The sequence below is a fragment of the Antechinus flavipes genome, chromosome 1 (genome assembly GCF_016432865.1).
Source record: "Antechinus flavipes isolate AdamAnt ecotype Samford, QLD, Australia chromosome 1, AdamAnt_v2, whole genome shotgun sequence".
Lineage (NCBI taxonomy): Eukaryota > Metazoa > Chordata > Mammalia > Dasyuromorphia > Dasyuridae > Antechinus > Antechinus flavipes.
The window spans coordinates 582956815-582978710 of NC_067398.1; the positions used below are offsets into that span (position 1 = coordinate 582956815).

Here is a 21896-nt window from a genome sequence, read left to right on the forward strand (position 1 = left end):
ATTGGCTGTTACTGTTTCTTCCGTATTCTCATTGTATTCCCACTTTAAAATTGTTAATTTAAACTAATCTATTGTTTGGTTTTTGTTTGTTCAAATTGTTGATACTTTAATAAAAGTACTTTAGATAAATTGCCTAAGAGATGCAAAGTAAATGTTTGTGTACATTTGAACAGAAAGATTACATACAAATCAACTTAAGATTTGCCCATCTTTTTTATTTTAAAATAACAGCAAAATGTTTTATATTAATTCTATCCTTAGGACATATTAACTGAACTAAAAATAGTATGTCAGTGTGTGCAACCTCCAGAAGCAGCTGCCTTTATCTCTGAGGTGGCTTTGACATCACATGAAGAGAAAAGCCACATTAAGCAGACTGAGAATTGCAAGAAAAGGAAGAGGGATGATGAAGAAAAAAATACCAATCCAGTGAAAAAAATTGTGGGTGATGGAACTAGAAATCCATTTCAACCATATTCTTGGACATCCTCAGCTACTGGTATTGTAGTGAGGTATGTGGCTGCTTTATCCTAGGGAGTTTTCAGCAAAGAGTTCTCCATGTTTGTTTTTCAAAGTTGTTTATGACAGCAATTCATATTTACAGCCTTATCTTCTTTTCTATTTTTAGTGATTTGACCATGGAAATGAACAGATACCGGCTGATTGGCCCCCTATCTCACAGTATTCTTACTGAGGCACTGAAAACTGCTTCTGTCTATACTGTAAGAATATATGAAGTTGTAAATCTTATGATCATCATAGCAAATACATTGAATCTAGCTTAAGATAGAGTATTAGAAATGGATAAAACTTTTCATTCTGTGTTTTATCATTATTTACTTTTTTCTCCTAGTGAAGTAAATCTAGGAAAATAACAATCATAACAACTGTTTTGGCTTTGTTTTTATTATTATTAATTGGTTTAGCATATTTTTCGTGGTAGGGATCATTAAGAATTTTGTTTTTGAGTCAATTCAGTGACTCAATACATAAACTTGGTAAAGTCAGATTGCTTCTTTTTTTTTAATTAATATTTTATTTTATTTTATTTAATAATAACTTTATATTGATAGAATCCATACCAGGGTAATTTTTTTTACAACATTATCCCTTGCACTCATTTCTGTTCCGATTTTTCCCCTCTCTCCCTCCACCCCCTCCTCTAGATGGCAAGCAGTCCTATATATGTTAGATATGTTACACTATATCCTAGATACAATATATGTTTGCAGAACTGAACAGTTCTCTTGTTGCACAGGGAGAATTGGATTCAGAGGGTAAATATAACCCAGGAAGAAAAACAAAAATGCAGATAGTTCACATTCGTTTCCCAGTGTTCTTTCTTTGAGTGTAGCTGTTTCTGTCCATCATTTATCAATTGAAACTCAGGTCTCTTTATCTAAGAAATCCACTTCCATCAGAATACATCCTCATACAATATCGTTGTCGAAGTGTATAATGATCTCCTGGTTCTGCTCATTTCACTTAACATCAGTTCATGTAAGTTTCGCCAGTCCTCTCTGTATTCATCAGATTGCTTCTTAATGCTTCAAGTTTTCCTTGTTCTGAACTCAGATACAATTAGAACAGAGAAGATGTACTTTTTAACTTTTAGAAAGATAGATAAAATAAGGCTACTGACTTATAGCTGATATGTTATTCCTTTTTTTATTTTTAATAACTTTTTATTGACAGAATCCATGCCAGGGTAATTTTTTACAACATTATCCCTTGCACTCTCTTCTGTTCTGATTTTTCCCTTCCTTCCTTCCACCTTCTCCCCCAGATGACAAGCAGTCCTATACATGTTAAATAGGTTACAGTATATCCTGGATAAAATATATGTGTGCAGAACCGAACAGTTCTCTTGTTGCACAGGGAGAATTGGATTCAGAAGGTATAAATAACCCGGGAAGAAAAACAAAAATGCAAACAGTTTATATTCATTTCCCAGTGTCCTTTCTTTGGGTGTAGCTGCTTCTGTCCATCTTTGATCAATTGAAATTGAGTTAGATCTCTTTGTCGAAGAAATTCACTTCCATCAGAACACATCCTTATACAGTATTGTTGTTGAGGTATATAATGATCTCCTGGTTCTGCTCATTTCACTTAGCGCTGATATGTTATTCCAACAAGAGCGTAAATATAACAGTATATGGTCTTGCTGTAAAACATGAGATCTATACAGAAATTAGTGATTAGTCTGATTGAAAATGATTCTGAATCTGATTGACAAGGACAATGTTGCCATCATAGAAAATTTTAAGAAAGTTCTAAGAGGTGATAAGGACCAAAAGGATGTGTCTTATATAAAGATCAGATTGAAATGATAAGGCAGGTTCAAGCTCTTGGTTCTTAGGAGACCAACTCATTTTCTGAGGGACTTGTAGAACCTCTGATGAGTTTATTATCATTGATATTTACACTGCTGTAAACTTTGAAATGCATACATTTGCAAATACTAATTTTTATGTTACAACATCTTGTAAGATGGTTTATGCCTCATTATGCTGTATTACAGAGGAATAGATGAAGGACTTGCCCATAACTACGGTGAGAGCATAGGTGACGTAAACCCGGGTCTCTCTGAATTCCGGATGTAGTGTTCTTCCAAGGGTCCTGTCCTGTTTCTCAAGCAAATAATTGTGCTAAACTTTGAGTTCTACCATATTCTTATTGAAATTTATAAAAATATTTTGGTAAACATTTTTAGAATTAAGACATCTTAAAGCAGTCATGAATTATTTTAATAATATTTCATTTTTAAGACGAGTATTCTGTAAAAGTTTGAGAGATAGAAAAAAAAAGGATGACTTCCTTTTCTTAGTATCCTGTTTTTTTAAAAAATGTGCTTTCATATATATGTATGTAAAAAATAAAAGTTGATTTTATTACAGGTGCTGAAATAGTTTACTAACATCTGTGGTTTTTAATAAAATTATCTAAAGCATTCTTCCCCAAGTAAAATCTTGAAAAGGGATATAGCAACAATTTCTTGGTTAATTAGCTATATTTTTATCTCTAGAAACTGACATTAAGTTGCATTAGTAATTCAGCATCAATTAGGGGGTTATTTAGAAGAATGATATCAAGTTACTGACCAATATGAAAAATGAAAAAAATAACAAGTTTGGTCTTCATAATCAACACAGAAGCTAAAGGTGTATATTATCCTACCTGATAATAGAATTTATTCTTTTTTAGGAGGTAGAAGATGCAGAAACAGTACTTCATAGTTGGTGGGTTGAAACCTGTAAGAAACCTGATAGTGTATCTGTCCATCATCGTCAAGAAGCCATTTTTGAATTATTGGGAGGTATACAAGAGGGGAAATGAAAGAGGGTGGGGGCAGCTGCTTCTGGAGGTCACACATGGTATTTTTTGACAGATAATATGTCCTAAGTATAGAATTAAAATATTAAGTTGTTAATTTAAAATTGGAAAGTTGAAGTAATTTAAGTTGATTTTTATGCTGTTTTTCTATTAAAGAAATATTAGTTTTTTGAAATTGTACAGTAAAAAAATATATATTATATATATATATATATTTTACATTACAGAGATGTTAAGGTTGTGAGACTTTTTGCATTTTGATTTAAATTAGCTATTTGTGTGTTATATGAAAAGAACCTCACTGTCAACTCCTTGAGTGAAGTGTAGTTAATAATCATTTTCAATTGACTGTTAGTGTGAATTGTGTAATTAGGTACTAAATAATTCAAACTTACCTGAATATTTTGTTGATATAGTCACTGTGTTCTCTTATTTGTCTAGATCGAAAATGTTTTATATTGTTTTATGAAGTTTTTTGTTTTTGTATTAGTTTTTCATATATTTGTGATTCTTTGTGCATAAATTATTTTTTTCAAAATGTGTAAGGGAAAGTGAAAGGGCAAGTATTGTTAACCTGTCAGCTCTAGAAAAAGGAGGCCCATAAGAAAGTCAGAAAAGATCAAAATGAGCATAAATAGATCCGCATATTTTTGATGAATAACTTTTTGTTAAGTTTATCTTTTTCATTAAAGGAATAGCATCTCCAGCAGAAATTCCAGCAGGTACTATCCTGGGGTTGACCGTTGGAGATCCTCGAATAAATTTACCTCAGAAGAAGTCCAAGGCTTTGCCCAATCTAGAAAAATTCCAAGGTAATATGTTCTAGTTTTCCTTAGAATACAAAGACATATTGACTGAATTTGCACTCTTTTTCTTACTTGTATGTACTCTTCCAAATTTGTTTGTATTTTTAACAAAAAAAAAAAAAATCACTTAAATAGTAATGTCAGTGATTTTAGTTGTAAGGAAGGGATTTGCACCCGCAGCTGGTCTTGTGCTCAGTGGAAGCCTCTGTTTAGACATACAGATGATCCAGGTTCGAATCCTGGCAAGGCCAACCCAGGTGCTGTTTAAAGTTAATGTTTCCATGTAAAGTATGAAACAGTTTTAGGAGGTTTGTTTTGTAAGTTAGCTCCAATTTTATATTAACTGAAGCCTGTCTATAGGAATTTGTTGTTGCTTGCCAAAATTTGCTATTTCATTTGTGCATACTATAATTTAAGTATATTTAATCATAGATTATTGAAAATTAGTGTGTAAGTAGTTGAATAAAGGACAGATGTAGAATGAAAATTTTAGAAGACTATCTTACTGCTGCTTTGAATATTTTCTGTCAAAACTAAATAAGAAAAGCTGTGCTTTTTGGAAAACAAGGAAGTTTTAGAATCAGATCTTGATTGATGAAGCAGTAAATTTAAGTTGTTTCTTTGAAGGATAGTGGTATCTGGAATGACCATTCATCTCTTACCTATTCCATAAGAATAACTTTATCCATTTTTCATTGATCACATTATAGTCTCTTTTAAAGCTTTAATCAAATTCTGAAACTTTGCTGATAGTTACTTTGGCCTTTCTGAGGAACTACATGCTTGAATTCTGATCTAGCTCTTTTCAGTTTTGTCTAGTTTTTACAAGCCTTAGCCTGTCATGTTCAGCCTGTCATGTTCAACTCCTTTTTCCTCTCATACACACCATTTCCCATATCCAATTTGTTGCCAAGGCCTTTTACCTTCAGGACATCTCTGTTATACTCCTCCTTCTTTCCTCTGACTTTGCCTCCTAATGGAAGGCCCTCATTCCTGCCTCAGCACTCCCCCATCCCCCACCCCCCACTCAACATATCCTGTGCCTCTGGGGTCAGATATAAAGTCCTGCTTGGTGTTCAAAGTCCTTCTTAACTTGAGCTTCCTCCCTTGCCCTTTTGATACCTTGCTCCTTTTCACATCCTCCGTGGTTCAGTGACTCCAGCCACCTGGCGCTTCCTGAATTACGACACTTAATCTCCCAACTCTGGGATTTTTCACTGGCTAACCTGCCTGCCTGGAGCTCTTCCTCATTGCCACCTCTTGCCTTCTTTGGCTTTGCTTGAGTCCCAATTAAAAGTTTACCCTCTGCCTTCTACAAGAAGCTTTCCTGACTGCCCTTAGTTGATTATCTCTAATTTGTCCTGTATTTAGATAGAGTATTTGTACATGGTTATTTCTATGTTGTCTCCCCTTTTAAGCTGTGGGCTCCTTGAGATCTTGGACTGTTGTTAGTTTTCTTTGTATTCCTAGAATTTCATATAATACCTGGCATGCAATAGGCATTTACTAAATGCTCATTGTTAACTATTGGCTGACTGATTTATATTGCCTATATATAGGCAAAAAACATTTTTTTTTGTAATTACAAAAACCCCAAACCTATATCAAATAAAATTATCACCATCTTGCTCCATTACCATGGACTTTTCAACTTGGCAAGTATATTTCTTGTGTCACTTCAATCAAAGCAGTTTTCCCACAAATTAAATATGTACTTGAAATTTAAATCTTTTAGTGAAATAGATCAGTAAAACTAGATTAGAAATTCAGAATGTTGGACTTTGTCTATGAGTTATCTTCACGAAGTTTGAGCAGTTTCATGATTGTGTAGAACTTAAAATTCTTTGACACAGCTTATCACCAGAAAGCTGGATACTTAGATCTTAATCTCGGTGAGAATCAGACCTTGTCAAAAATAGACATGTCAGATAGAAGGTTTCAGGAGCACTTGAAGTCATTGTCTGCATCCTAAATATGCTTTGCAAATATTTGCTAAATAAATTTGATCCTTAGTCTTACTTATCTATATAATATGACCCTTCTTAAAGACAACATTCATCATTTAAGGTAATTGGTTTTCCAGTTTGAAATATTTTTAAATACGGTTGGTTAAATAGGCTTATATTAAAACCTTTCTTTGTATTTGTTGACTTATTTAATTTTAGAATTTTTATCAGGTTTTTGCTGTGTCTATAATGTAGATTTACAAATAACTGCTGGATTTATCTTGTAGAATTTTGACTTAAGCTATGCTGATAGACTAATATCTTTGTCTCTCATTCCTGTTTCTCTCCCCCCACCAAAACATGAAGGGGGGGATCTTCTTGTCAGAGTACTAAATTAATCATTCTTAACATTTTATTTTTGCTTTTGTAAATACTTTCAGAGGAGGAATCTGCTGACCCTTTGAGGGATATCTGAGCTTATGCATCTCATCTTACAGTTTGACTAATTTCCTTTGAGAAACTCTTTAACTGTTATCTGGCAGTCTGTTTTGGCTCTGAAATGAATATTTCTTATTTTCCTTTTGCTTTTCTTATTTTTATCTAAATCCATTTTCTTCTCCAGATGAATAATTTAGATATTTAATAATTCTTTTATTTGAAGGCAGCATCATTTAGCTTTCTTTAAAATTGAAATTTGTCTTCTGTTCTTGGTTGCTTGATTGCTTTGATTTTTCCAATTAACTAGAAAGGTCTTGAGTAAAATTTGAAAGAGAAAAAAGACCAAAGTAAACTTTTAGTTGGATATAGTATAGTGTCTGAAATGGTATAATATTCTAGTCTAGCGAGAGTATAGGCCTTAAAGTAATGTGTTTGGATCATTTAGTAATATAGTCATTATACCTAATCTTTAAAGGGCCCACAGATCTTAAAGGAAGTCTCTTTAAAGTCTTCTTTTAAGAATGATCCATCTCAGTTGTCTTTAAAATGTTTGACAATAGTTTGAACAATTTCCTGTGATTCTCACATGCCAAGTAGTAACCATATCTTACTGGTAGCCTGGATCAAATGAAGTCTAATTTTATCTTAAAATCTACAGTACCAGTTCATAGAAACACAGGGAATCTAGGAAGATTTTGAAATGTATTTTGTTAGTGTCTAGAACAAATGTTTGAACCTCTTCAATGTAAATATAAATAAGCCCTGTTTACCTTGAATTGAAAAGTAAATATTTCAAGTGTTTACATTGTACTAGAACTATTCCTGCCTTCAAGGAACTTATACATCTTATAAGCTTCTCATCAATCTTTCTTTCATTGCCTTTCACTATGAATTATATTTCAATTTTGCTTCCAATTTATTTTTTTTCCAGCCACCGGAGCTCCAAGAAGCCTCCCATATCCATAGCTTTGAATGATTTCTCTCTCTGCCAGCATTTCAGCACTACAGCTTGAAACAAGCATCAACTGGATCTTTTTTTTTTTTTTTTCCAATTTTGCAGCCCAGTGAAGCAAAACTTAAGATCACTTAAAAAAAAGAATAATACTCGAGAATAAGTTTTTGGATTTTTTAAAACTAATTTTATAGAGAAAGAGTTGAAAAGTAGCAGTCTCTGTTCTTTCTATATATATATATATGTGTGTGTGTGTGTGTGTGTGTGTGTGTGTGTGTGTGTGTGTGTGTGTATGTGTGTGTGTGTATTTTGCTGGAAAAAGTCCCAAATAGTCTTTCTTAACCTTTCTCTAACCTTTACCTTAAGGTACTTTGCATTTTAGAGTTATAAGTACATGTCCTTCTATTGAGCTCTTTTGAAGTATTTCACAGGGAACATGTTGAACATAAATGCTAAATTAATAAATATTAAAATAAAAATTAGTTTTCCCAAGACATGCTTCATTTTCTTCTCCCAATTCTGTTGGCTTACTGAACTTTTCTTAGGGAGGATTTAAAAAGCAAAGAATACTAATTAGTGGATAATGTTACCTGCAGAAAGGGAAAAGGAAGAAGAAAAGGAAAAAGAAAGCAAAATAGGAAAAGCTAAAAAGGAAAATAGATTTCATATAGCATTTGGTCTTTGTAAACACAGAGGTAAATAAGTTGGTTAATTAGAACTTTAGACGTAATTTAGTAATTTAGTAATAGATATTGTATTATTTTGCCTTCTGATTTTGTGATGTAGTAGAAAAAACTCAATAGAAAATTTGCTGTTTCACAAACTGTTAAACCTGATCATAAATGAACAATTTTAGAAGTAACTGGTTGCTCTTGTTGACAAAACTTTTTCTAAATTACATTCTCTAAAACACAAAGCTTAAATATTTTGTTATTTATAAGCAACTTTCAGAATTTGAGTGTTTATTTCACTTTATATTTATTTAAAATGTATGGTTTGAAAGATTTTTTTTCTTCATAGATAATGAAAAAGTTAGACAACTGCGCCTAGAAGGTGTGCCTGTGGAGTGTGCTCATAGTTTTATCTGGGACCAGAATATATGTAAGAGTGTCACAGAGAATAAAATCTCAGAGAAGGTAAATAATGTGGCTTCTTTAATTAACAGTAAATTAACAGGTTGAAATGTCTTGCCATGGTAATAGTAGATTCCTATTATTTTGTGTGTGCTTAGGTACTCCTTTTTTTCACTTGGGGAAATACAGAGGAGCACATACACTGTGTGGGCAAAGTTCTTTGCAGATTTTGATTAGTTTTCTTTAAAAACTAAAAACTTTAAAAATTTATTTTTATTATCTACTTCATGGCCTTGTAGTAAAGGAAGTAGTTTGTAAATTTTAATTTACTCTATAAATGATCTTATTTTAATTAATAGTTTGTAAATTTTTTCTTTTAGAAACTAAAGCATTTTTAAAAAGATTGTCCTAGTTTACATAAGATCATTTACTTATTTCTTTAAGTTACAAATTGTCAATTTTTTTGGATTTATAACTATTTAAGTTTAATAACTGCAAAGTTTTGACCCTAGCTCCCATTTTGTGAGATTCATATTCTAGAAAAGAATCTTTACTCTAAGACACTCTACTGTGGTCCCACAGTTTCTACTTGAAGATTTCTTTTGAGGGAGAACCTGTCATCTCTTAAGGCAGTACATTCTACTTTTCATTAACTCTTATTATCATCTGGAAATAGCATTCATTTTAAACAATAGTAGAGTTAGCATGTTACAGTAGATAGAGAGCCAGATCTGCCAACTTCTGAGAGATGCTGGCCCTGTGACCCCTCAGTTCTTCAGACTGTACATTGCAGAAAAGTTGCCAGGTTTGCTTCTTAAGAGAGAGTTGGAGTTTCCTCACTGGTAGTTCCTTAAGGACAGCTAGGTGGCAGAGTGCATAGAGTACTGGACCTGGAGTCAAGAAATTTTTGAGTTCAAATCTGACCTCAGACATGGAATAGATCTCTGATCCAGAACAAGTTATTTAATCCTGTTTGCCTCAGTTTCCTATCTGTAAAATGAGCTGGAGAAGGAAATGGCCAATCCCTCCAGTGTCTTTGACAAGGAAATCCAAATGGGATCATGAAGAGTCAGACACAACTGAAAATGACTGACCAACAAGTTACTAAAACGATAAAATAGTCTGAAAACAGTGAAAGGACTGAAAGCAGTCTTATCTATTACCTGACCTCTACTAACAAAAAAATATATATATATAGAATTTCAGTCCAGGACAAAAATGTAGTGGTTGCTGTTAGAGTAACATTACCTGTATAATTTATAGTATCTTTTATCTTTATTTTAATTTTTTTATCTTTAGGATCTAGAAAAAAATAATAATTTGGGCCTTTTGTGTTGTTTTATAGAATTACTTATTTTAGCTAGTTCAAATGAGTCAGTATTCTAAGGTTACTAAAGAAGCTTACTTTTCTTTTTCGTTTATCCCTTAATTATCTGGGGAGAGGGAGATTTTGTACCTAATTCACATAGTTAGTTTTCTACTATCACTTTTGTTAGCTGTTATATGATATTGTGAAATAGAAAAATTCCCATTCCAGCAGAAGCAATTTGAATTTTGCCTAGACTCTGTCATACTCTATCATTATTATCTGATAAATCTCCCTTCATTCAGTTCCCTGACAGTGCTGTTTGTACTTAGTGCCTCTGTTATCTCTCCTCTCACTTCTTGGCTTCTCAATTGGTCAGTGATTCTTTTTTTTTTTTTTTTTAAGTAATATTTCATTTTTCCAAATATATGTAAAGATAGTTTTCAACATTCACCTTTGCAAACCCTTATGTTTCAAATTTTTCTCCCCCTTCTTCTGTCTCTTCCTCCCTAACATAGCAAACAATCTGATATAGGTTAAACGTGTGTGATTCTCCTAAACATATTTCCATATTTGTGACCAGTGATTTTTAATTGTCAGATATATTGGTCATTTCTCAATCTTCCTTCTTAATATGTCTGCTGCTGCATTTGACTCTGTTGACTGCCTTTTCCTTCTCTATAGTCTTTCTACTCTTTTAATTTTCCTTCCTGTTTCACTGTCTTTTGAAAGTTAACTCCAAAGTTGTATCCCAGGTTCTGTTCTCTTCTCCCTTTACCTTCTCTCTTAGCAACTTTATCAGCTCTTGTTTCTTTGCAGATGACTCACAGGCATGTGTATGTGGCCCCAGTCTTTCCTATTGAACATTTCAGACAAGATGTCCAAAACTGAACAATGTCTTTCTCTCTATAATTATCTCATTCTCCAGGCTTCTCTTGTTCTTATCAGAAGCAGAAATAGAATGAAATCCTTCCATTTTCCCAGGTTTGTAACCTCACCACCATTATCCTGGACTCCTCATTTTCCCTTCTCCCACAATTTTAAGTCAGTTCCCAAAATGGCTATTTCTGCCTTCACAACATTTCTTGCATCTCATATCATCTCTTCACTTGCTCTAAACTGAGGGGTTAAGTGTGTGAGTGAAGAGAGTTAAGACCATCATTACCTCTTGCTGAGATTATTGTAGTAGCCTTCTAATTGGTTTCCCTGCTTTAAATCTCCTTTTCTCCATTCTCTCTTACTGCTACTATCCTGATTGCTGCCAAAATAATTTTTCTCAAGTATAGATAGATTTGACCATATGACTTCTCTACTCAACAAATTCCATTAGTTTCCTATTGTTTCTAGGATCAAATAGAAACTCTCCTGTTTAAATTTTAAGGCCCTCCACAACCCGTCACTAACCTGCCTTTCTGTCTCCATTAGTGATTCCTTCTTCTCTCATTCTTTTCAGTCAGATTGGCCTTCTCTGTTTTTCATGAATAATAGTGTCTTTCATGACTCCTTGCCTTTGTCCTGTATGTCTCCTTTATCAAAAATGTCTTCTCTCAGTTTTCATCTTTATGGAGTCTCTTTTAAAACCTGGCTTAAGTGCCATCTGAAGCTTTTCCTTTTCCCTCCATGTACCCAATTGTTGGTGCCTTCCTTCCCCAAACTACCTTGTATTCAAATTTTTCTTTATATATATTTTTTATGTTTTATTTTTTATATATAAATATGTAAAATTTATATGTTTTATGTATTATGTCTCCTTAGAATAAAAGTAAGCTTCTGGTGAGTATGGATTCTTTAGTTCTTTAAAATATATCTCTAGTGCCTAGCACATAGTAGGTATTTTAAAAATATTTGTTGTTTGATTGCCTTTCCTGTTGATTCTTTAAAGGGATAGGAATCCTTGCCTTGAATTTTTTTTCCTTTTATCTTAGGAATTAAACCAGATGAGAAGTGAATTGATGGTGCCAGGGTCACAGCTTAATTTAGGCCACCGTGAATCCAGGATACCCATACTATTGATTCAACAACCAGGGAAAGTAACTGGTGAAGATCGATTAGGATGGGGAAGTGGCTGGGATATCTTACTTCCTAAAGGATGGGGAATGGCTTTCTGGATTCCCTTTGTAAGTTATTTTCTGAATCTGAATTTTAGAGAAATTTGAAGATGTTTTTGTAGTAAAAATCAGACAGTGAAAATGTAATAGGCATTATGTACCGATTTACTTGTTTTATGGAACCAGTCTTTCCTTTGTAATTTGAAATGAACAGGGCTGCCTTCTCTATGAGTTTTTGAAAAGTTTTCAAATTGGTCTCTGATAAATTAGAAGCAGTAAAAAATGGTGGTATTGTCATGCTTTTGAATCTTCTGATAATACAGCTTCAAAAATATTTTTAGATGTTGAAGCTAATTTTAAAAAATATTGTTGATTATATCTTCTTCACTTGTATCAAAAGCTAAAACATTTATGAAAGCTATAACTCTTTTATTTGAGCTTGTTTTAAGTATCATTCTAATTGTGCTTAGGAAAAAATGAAAGCCATTTTGAAATTTGTGCCTTTAGACTGATCAATAATTTTCAAATGTTTCAACTTTAGAGCAAGAGAAATTCTCATTCGATACTAGCAAAGAATAGGAACTTTTTGGAAGCAATTATATGTAGTATGGTGTTTCAATTTTAAAAGGGTAAAGTGACAGTTTTTTCTGGATGTTGTTAGATATTCTGGATATTCTTCTCAGATCTATCGTGGTGCAAGAGTTGGGGGATTAAAAGAGGGTCGCATACACTCTCGATATAAGGGAGCACCCAGTGTCCCTGATGATTTCCCAGACTGCCCTGCTGGAATGTTGTTTGCCAAAGAACAAGAAAATAATCTTCTGGAAAAATACAAAAGGTAGAAAATTTCTTAACTTTAGTAATAGTTCACATTTATTAAGGAGCAGATTTGCTCCTTGGTAAACCAACATTGAAGTAGTTAGTTGTTAACTAGTCTTATGTGTTTTGTTTTGAGATAAATGTTACCAAAAAGTAAAATTTTATAATATGCAATTGAGTACAGTAAATTTCTTACCTATTTTTATATGCTTATATAAGTAGTTAGGAATCCTTTCCCTGGGTTCCTTAGTTAAGCTGATGATTTTGAATACTTCATGTAATCAGCGTATGCATTTTCCATTGTATTAAGCTGGCAGATTTTAAAAATCAACTTGCAAAAAAAGACCAACACAGATAAAAGAAGAAATTCAGCTTTCAGATGAATAATTGTAAACTCAAATGGAGAATTTTAAAATGACTTGACTAGAAGGATATGTATATTTGAATTATATCTCGGTTTTTTTCCCTAGTAATAATATGAAATGAGTTTTGGAATATTTCAACTAGATCACTAGATCCCATTGGGATGTGGATCGGAACAAAAATGTGTTCACTAGCACATATTTTAGGTTGTTTTTAATCTATACAGATTTGAAATAGTTGAAGATTAGGCTTGTTTTGTTATAGTTCAGAGGACCCTGAATAGTGCCATCTAGTTTTAAGACCAGTTTAAGCTCTGTGCTGAATCTAGGATTCTAAGTCTGATTTCAGATCCCATCCCTTAGGTCAGCCTGGGGAGGCAGTCATTTTCTAGAAGGCTTTAGGATTACCAACAATTAGGCTGGATTTTTTGGCTAATTCATATTTTTCTGACGTTTATGTGAACTATTGATTCAGTGCTTTGTTTATTTCTTGGAGATTTTCAAAGATTTTAACAGTTTTAATCAGTTAGGCTTTAGCATATAAATTCACAAATGTAGTTCTTCTCATTTTAAACCATGGCCATAGCTTTCATTCATCCCCAACTCTCCAAACACAGTGCCTAAATCCAAACCTTTATCATCTCTCACCTGTCAGCAAATGCTTCCCTATTGCAATTGGGAATTGACCAATTCTATCTGAATCTCCCCACCTCAACTTTTTTTCCCCCTCCATCTTTTTTAAGCATAGATCTGATCTATTTTAGCTCTTTTTACTAAACTGCAATCCTTTGCTTGTTGCCTTTAGTATAAACTATAAACTTCCCTGTTTGGCATTTAAAGTCATTCATAGTCCATTTCCCGCTTACCCTTCCAGGCTTATTACACACACATTGCTGTCGCTCACATTGATATCGTAGTCAAACCAGCCTGCGTAGTCACTCCCTGTTCCTGTTATTGCATTTCTTATCTCTGCCTTTATACAAGCTCTACTCTGTATCTGGAATGCACTCCTTCCCACCTCTTAAAATTTCCAGCTTCCTTCAAAGCTCAGCTCAAGCATCAATTTGGAGAAGAGCTTTCCCCCATCTACTCTACCCCTGCCATTATTTCATATTGACTTTGTAAATGTTGTTTGCCCCCATAGAATAGAGGCTTCTTTAGGGCAGGAACTATTTAATTTCCTTATTCAGGGCTTGGCGCACCTAGACTGGGTGTTGAGCTGTTATTGGGAAGATGATATTTATGCAAGTGGTTGCTGTGACTTAGGAACAATCCCACATTATGCAAATTGGTTTCTTTTTATTTTTAATTAGACACCCGCCAGCAAAGAGGCCCAACTATGTCAAACATGGTACTTTGTCCCCTTTCCGATGTCCTTGGGAACAGTTAACTCAAAATTGGGAATCAAGAATTACAGCTCAGACAGAGTTTCCTATTTCTCCCTATTCATCGGCAAATGGCAAGAGTGATTCTGGGAGAAAAGACCTTTATGTTGTGGAGAGTGAACAGGGGCTAAAGCTGTCTTGTGATACTGAGACTTTGAAGGACAAACCAGAAGAATCAGCAGAGATGATGGACATCCATTCTTCAGATGCTGCAGTGACAAGAGACCCAAAAGAGACAGGTGAATATGGAAATGAGTGTGGCAGAACAAGAGCCCCCTTCTGTGTTCTTAGGTAAGTGACAGTAATCATAGACATTTTTTTACTTGCAGATGGGATTTAAAAACTTAAATAATTATGAATTGAGCATTTACACAGGCCAGTTTTAATTGTCTTAATTTTAAGAGTTATCTTTGTCCAGATGAAGTCATTTAGTGAGTCCTTATTTTTTATTTGATAGTGCTATAGTAATGAAAATATTGATGCAAATAAACATTAACAAACATAGTTTCTGCCAAGTCATATGGAAAATCAGAGTGGAGGGACATTTCTTGCCCTCTATTCAGAGAAGAGCTATGGAGTTTGTCCATATCTTGCTGATAAATCACTAGATTAAGCAAATCCTCTAATTCTTGTGACTTTGTATTTAAGGTAGTGTCCATTTAATCCCACACATGATGAAGAGTATCTTAATAAACTGTGACCTTTTTTTTATCTTTTTAGAATTCTAAATTTTTAGATAATTTCATCTTCAAACAGTACTTCTGAGCTTTCTACCAAAGGTTCTTTTTGCCTATTCATACTTAGGAGGCAAAAATGTTAAATGTTTATTATGGAGAACAGTTTTCCATTGATATTTCACTTTTTTTTCCTCCCACATTTATTCCTTTACTCTTGGGAGGCATTCCATAGTTCCTTTCTTCTTAGATTATCCTCTCTAATCCTCATTCCTGTCTACTTACTACTATACTTACTACCACTTCCTAAATCTTAATTTTTTCTTTGTTGTGGGCTTGTAGGCTCTTTTGGCAATCTGTTGAAGCCTTTGGATCCCTTCTGTCAATGAGTTTTGTGTGTGTATGTGTGTCTGTAAGATCGCAGAGGAAAACAACTTCATTGAAATATAGTTCTCAGAATATATGTATATATCTTTAAGTTAAGAACCTCTTCCAACTTATCTTTTTTAAAATGATTGATGTTTAAATGAAATAATCCAATTATGGATAACATAATGCATATAGACTGTTTTCTAGGCTTTGAGTTCCTGATGTTTTCCCATAGGTAATATTTAAAAATTTTAGCTGCCTATGGCAACATTTGAATTTCTTTAATATATGTTATTTTCTTTGAATAAAATATTTTGACTTCATTTAGGAGTAGAAAATTATTAAAGTGGTTAGCAGCCTGGTGTCTGCCTGTTGCTAGAAGAAATCAAGCAGCCTTCCGAGCTTCCAGGATGCATCAACCTGAGCTGACAAAGGCAACCTGCCTGTCCATCTTACATGAGTATCCAAGATTCCTGGTATGGGTCAGCCTGTCTTTGCTCAAAAAGGGAAACCCAGAGTTGCACACCATGATCTGTATCCCATCCAAAGATGATTTTCTGCATCTAAATGAAGATCGGCTTTATTGTGGCCCTCAAGAATCCAGACACAATGACCCGTTCAAAGCCAAGGCACGGAAACAAAAAGAGAAGAGGAAAAACGAGAAGCAGCAGAAACCAGAAGGAGGTGTGGCCCCAGGTCCGGCAGGAGAGCTGCGCTGCGCCAGAGCATGTGCAGAGGGAGCTCCTGGTTTGTGGCCAGGTCCTCTCCCTGATGTCACTGGCCATTGCTCCCGGACCCTCCTTGGGTTTGTGACACAAGGAGACTTCTCACTTGCTGCTGGCTGTGGAGAAGCATTGGGATTTGTCAGTTTGACCGGCTTGCTGGAGATGCTCTCAAGTCAGACGGCAGACCAGAGGGGGCTAGTTTTATTGAGAACACCAGCATCTCTGCAGTATCGATTTGCTAGGATAATTATTGATATATAAATGCCATTCTGTATGACAGCAAGGTATAAATACTGCCAAAGAGAATATAGCAAGAAAAGCCTCACACTTTTAAGTTTTGCTTTTTGCCTTCTACTCTGTTACGTGAAATTGTTTGAAAAAACAAGCTAAAAATCTGTCATAATGTATTATGTGAAAGAATGAAATGCTAACTCATCATGTCATATGTTTACATTATTTACATTGCTCAGTGGTGTTGATTTCCATTCCTTTCTTTTTCCTTTAAAATATTTAAATTCTGGCTTGTATAACTACAGTTATTATTAGTATTGTGATTTCTTGTTCTGTATGTTTTTTGCTTAGAAATTATTGAAGATTGTAGTTTTCTGTCAAAAGGGCAGAATGCTTTGTTTGAAACAATGTTTTAGTTCATATGACTAGCTAATGTGCATTTAATTACTGTAAAAAATATAACTTTGTGGAACACAAAGGTATCCCTTTGTGTAATGTAACTCCTGGCTTGTTGCAAGAATTTGTAACTATTTTAGCCATGGAGAAGAAAACCGTGACAAATTTATGGCTGCTGTCTTGTTTCAAGGCTCAACCTACTTATGGAAAAATGAGTTGGATTAGAGGTAGAGCAGGGGCTCAAACCTGAGTTTGAAAAAGCCTTTTCCCAAACATGACTGAGCAGCATGGATTCTCGGGAATCACTCAATCTTGTGCCTTGTGCAGCTTCAAAATATTTCTCTAAGCCATAGGTGTATATAGAGCTACCTCAGCAGGATGATGCCTGAATTTGTATTCTAAAGTTATAAAGATGTTCTCTAAGTTATGTTGTTATATGCTTAACTGCAATCTCAAGATGTCCAGGAAATGTTAAATAGCAGATAAGAAGGGGTGAATTTATTAAGAATTCCAGCATCTGTATACTAATGATGCTTAGGAAAAACATCTGCCACTTTCCACTTGGGGAGAAACAGATGGTTCACAAATTAACTTTCCCTTTGTCTCCAGTATCAGCCTCCCCCCATCCTCCTTCCCCTTAGTGTATATGCCCTTGTCTGTCCTCTGCTCTTGGTATAGGGACTTAGAGTGAGATCAGACTTGGGACCAGTTTGGGATTTATTTTTAATTTGCATGTTTAAATTAAATGTTAGTGCATGTTTATGTAGATTTAATTTTTGCTACAAAAATTGGGAATAAATATTTGTTGGGTAATGGGAGGGAGGGGCAAGTATAGGGAAAGGGCATAGCATTATTACAGTATTTCATTGGTTCTTTAACCAACAATCTGATTTCTAATAATTAATATCTTTGCATGCCCTACTCAATTCCCTGAATATATTTATATCCAACCAAAGAAATACTTTGTCTCACTAAAAAAAAAAAAAAAAAGATTTGTAACTGAATAGTATCCATCACAGTAAATTAAAACTCATATCATCATTTGATGTTATATGTTAATGTACAGATTGTTTAAGACACTTTGCCTATTGCCTCAGTTACTAAGTGATTAGAGCTAATGAGATCACCTTGAAACTTCACTCCCAGAATTATCTTAGTTTCATCTTCAGACAACCACCTGCCATAAGTGGTCATGAGTAATTAGGAGAGAGGAGAAGGGAATATTATAGAGAAGAGACTAGTTGGACCTAGGCAAAAGCATTGCCACTTTGGGAAAAAACCTAAAAACACCTACTCTGTTGTGTCACTAGCTCCATGGGACAATAGGTATTCACTACAAAGGTATTATGCTCCTGTTAAAATGAAATGATAGACAAAAGGGCTCATTTTCATTCATTCTATTTATTATTAAGAATCAAATATTTTTGAGCCCTATTTGCTTGTTTATTTAGCACTATGCTAGAAATTGGAGATACAGGACAAATGCTTATATTGTTGGACAGATGACATATATGTTAAAAAACAAATTATGTGGTGCAAGCAAGTGTAAAAGCCAGCATACAGAGGCCAAAGGCTCTAAATTGGATACAGTCTTAAGATTTGGAAACCAGGTCAGAAAAGGTGAGACTCTGAAATGGAAAGACATTCTTTTGGCCTACAAAGCACCTCCATATAATATGATTTCATTTAATCTTCACCAACAATCCTATTTCTTCTGCATAAAGCTTTGAGACGATGTGACTTGTCACAGCCAGTAATGGAAAGAAAGAGGACCAGAATCCAGGTCTTCTCATTCCTAGTCCAGTGTCCTTTGTCCTAACTATACTAAATAAAAGGATCCACTTATCCAGCTACAGAAATAGCTGTGCATATAAGTGGGATGGTGATGAGTTCAGATGATCTTATAAGCCATTATTAAATGTAAGCTCTTAACAAGAGTTGGTGATTTGAATTGTTTTGGTAAATCCCTTTACCCTCAGATTCTCCATCTAAGCTTTAAAGTAGTTGGATTTTGAGTTGCTGTGGCCAAAAATTTCAATCCCTGTGGTCATTTTGATGATGACCAACTTAACTTTGCTGGTCCTCAAATGACAGAAGTTTAGTTCATGCTTGGCTTTGTTTTCAAAATTTTTCCAGCCTGGTGTGGGATGTCACTGGTATAGCTTTTGAGAACTCCAAGTGTCACTTCACTGCCTCAGTGAGACGGTCATTCAAAGATAAATAGCACTTTGATGGATCTGTGATCTCATTGGCACATGGGTACTTTGTGGTACAGGTTATAATCCATTCATGCCTTCTCCTGCGTGACTGTAAATCCTTGTCCTGTATATCCTCCCTGAGGAGGTCCACTTTTGTGTTTAGGGCTTTCTCTAAAGCTCTTTGACATTGCATGAATACCAGTAAATCATGCAGGCTGTTTATCAGTTATTTCTGGCTATCATTGTATGGACTTGTACAGTTCTCTGATGAACAGTTTTATCTCTGTTATATTTTTTTCAAGGAGTCCTGTGTGATTTTTGATGTGTATGGGAGACATCTTGTTGGAAGATAGCCTTTAGGACATCATTTTATCCTGACAAATGTAATTAACATGACATAAACTGTAGTCTTGGAAATTATAAAATGTGAATAGTAGATGTAAATGTGGTTTGTGTGGAGTTTAGAAAAAGGAGGCCTAGAGAGTAAATCTTTGGCTCAATGTGTCTCCAGTGCTTCTTTGGAGAGAAATGTTCTGATTCTAAACAATCAGTATTGGTTATTTTAAAATATCTTCAAAGTAGGGGATCATCCTACTTTAATCCATCAGGCTTGATAGACAAAGCTCTTACTTGTTTTGTAATGTCATTGGCTTCCTGAATGAATGTATTCTGAGAAAGGGCATGTCTGTTCTGTGCAAGTGGTCAGTATCAGTTATTTTGCTAGGTGTCTCATTATAAATAAATACATTAATTACCATTCTGGTTTATTAAATCCCTTGAATTTGGTTATTGCTGCAAATGCCTTCACTCTTGCCTTGTTCACTCTTGGGTTAAATAGATAAAACTCAGTTGAACTTTTGAATCTTTAAATGGAGGCTCTGACTTGAGGTCTGTGGTGACCTCACCAAGGTGGAAAGCTCAGTGGGCCTCCATTTGAGCAATGAGACAGCCAATCTCTTTTAACATTTTTTTCCTCAGTGTTTTATTTTTTCCAATTATATGTAAAGATATTTTTCTCTCATTCATTTTTGTAAGATTTTGAATTTAAAATTTTTTTACTCTCCTTCACTTCCTTACCCTTCCCTAAGACAGCAAACAATCTGATATAGGCTATACGTATACAATCATTTTAAACATATTACCATATTTGTCATGTTGAAAAGAAAAATCAGAACAAAAGGGAAAAACTATGAGAGAAAAAACAACAGAAAAAAAGATGAAAAGGGAAAAACTACAAGAAAGAAAAAACAACATAAAGATGGAAATAGTATGATTTGGACAGTATTTAGTCTCCATAATTCTCCTTCTGGATGCAGATGGCATTTTCCATCCAAAGTCTATTGGTGTTGTCTTGGATCACTGCAATTGCTGAGAAGAGCTAAGTATCATTAAATTTAACATCATTTCTTAACTGCAATAATAACAGTAGTCATTTAGAAGCAGAAAAATGCATCAGTGAAACCTGAGAAGCCTCCTGAGCATTTCGTGTCATTTTTCTAATGTAGGCATGGAATATTTTGAGACTTTGAAATGTTGATGGAACTCATCCATCTTAGTAAAGAGGGAAGGTCCCTGGCTGGGATAAAAGGTAAGTTGGTGATATTTTGGAACCAATCAATATTCTTATCTCATAAATTGTCAAGTTCAATTAATACTTTGAAGGCAAGAGCATCACTAGAATAAGATTGAAAAAAAACATTGAGTACTATTGGTGAAAGGCTGGATTACATAAAAGTAAAGATAAGTCCTGTTGTCAAGGACCTTCCATTCTTAAGAAGAGGAGATGAGTTTGGAAAGTTAACCAGGTTTTTGAGTGGAGCCATAGGCAGGGTAAATTGCTATTCTCCTTTCAGGAAAAAGGGCAGTATAAATTTTATATGATTCCAGAACTGAAGTGTGGAAGGAGTTAGGGGTTGGGGGTGTTGAATGCTAAGGCAAAGCAGCTGGAGTATTGTGAAGTATAAAGCATGGCTAGGGCCTATCTGAAATAAGGAGGCCTGGCTGACATTTAGCAGTCAGAACAGTTGGGAGTCCTGGAGATGAAAGGGTTAAGTCACTGGTTGTGGTCCACTAAAATTTCCTCACAGCTCCCTATGTTCATGAGATGCCAGAGATCTACATCAGAGAATTTGCATATCACTTCAGTAGGTTCATCCATGATTTCATTGGTGCAGATATCTTTTTTAATACTGGTTCTACATCTACAACCCACTCATGTGAGATTTTTATATTCCTAAAAACTCATAAAAGATCCATCTCACATGTTGGAGAGCTGAGTAATAGCAAACTGCCCTTGGCTAATGTCAGCTTGTGAGATCTGAGAAAAAGATATTGGTGAGATTAGTAACCCATCTCACTAATCCAGAGCCTTTATTCACTATGTTGACAAAGTTAGGTATGGCCACACCAATTGTGTAATATCTCCTAATAATTTACTTTGTTTATGTAGGACTATTATAAAGGGGAGTTTGTATAGTGAAATACACCACCCTCCAAATCCATCTCTAAGGAGAGAATATTGCTGCCCTTCCTCCATAGTGTTTAAATATTAACAGCATGAGTTCATTTAGCTAACTCTAAGGGCTTCCATTTAACTAGTAAGTCAACTCATTATAATGGCTATGCCTACCATACACTTCCCCAACTAAGCACCACAATTGATATCCAAACATGGATTTTCTATCTACTTTCCTACTAAAGCAAGGATGCTGTTTCTCTTAAGTGGTCTTTTTTTTTTTTTTTTTTGCTCAAACTCCTGATGAAAATTGTACTCTTAGAGACCGCTGGAGCTCCCCTGGCATAAGAGTTACCTGGCTATAGTGCCCTGTCCCCTTT

General features: G+C 34.5%; 1 protein-coding gene across 1 annotated transcript in view; it reads left to right on the forward strand.

The window, feature by feature from the left end:
- The window catches only part of POP1 (POP1 homolog, ribonuclease P/MRP subunit), a 33402-nt gene extending 13584 nt beyond the window's left edge, over positions 1-19818 (forward strand). Inside the window, exons 9-17 of the mRNA XM_051970903.1 lie at positions 262-512; positions 629-722; positions 3205-3316; positions 4026-4145; positions 8496-8611; positions 11780-11971; positions 12586-12740; positions 14397-14759; positions 15840-19818. Of these exons, the coding sequence (XP_051826863.1) occupies positions 262-512; positions 629-722; positions 3205-3316; positions 4026-4145; positions 8496-8611; positions 11780-11971; positions 12586-12740; positions 14397-14759; positions 15840-16497 (2061 nt within the window). The 3' untranslated portion in view covers positions 16498-19818. The remainder of the gene's footprint in view (positions 1-261; positions 513-628; positions 723-3204; positions 3317-4025; positions 4146-8495; positions 8612-11779; positions 11972-12585; positions 12741-14396; positions 14760-15839) is intronic.
- The last annotated feature ends 2078 nt before the right edge of the window (positions 19819-21896 follow it).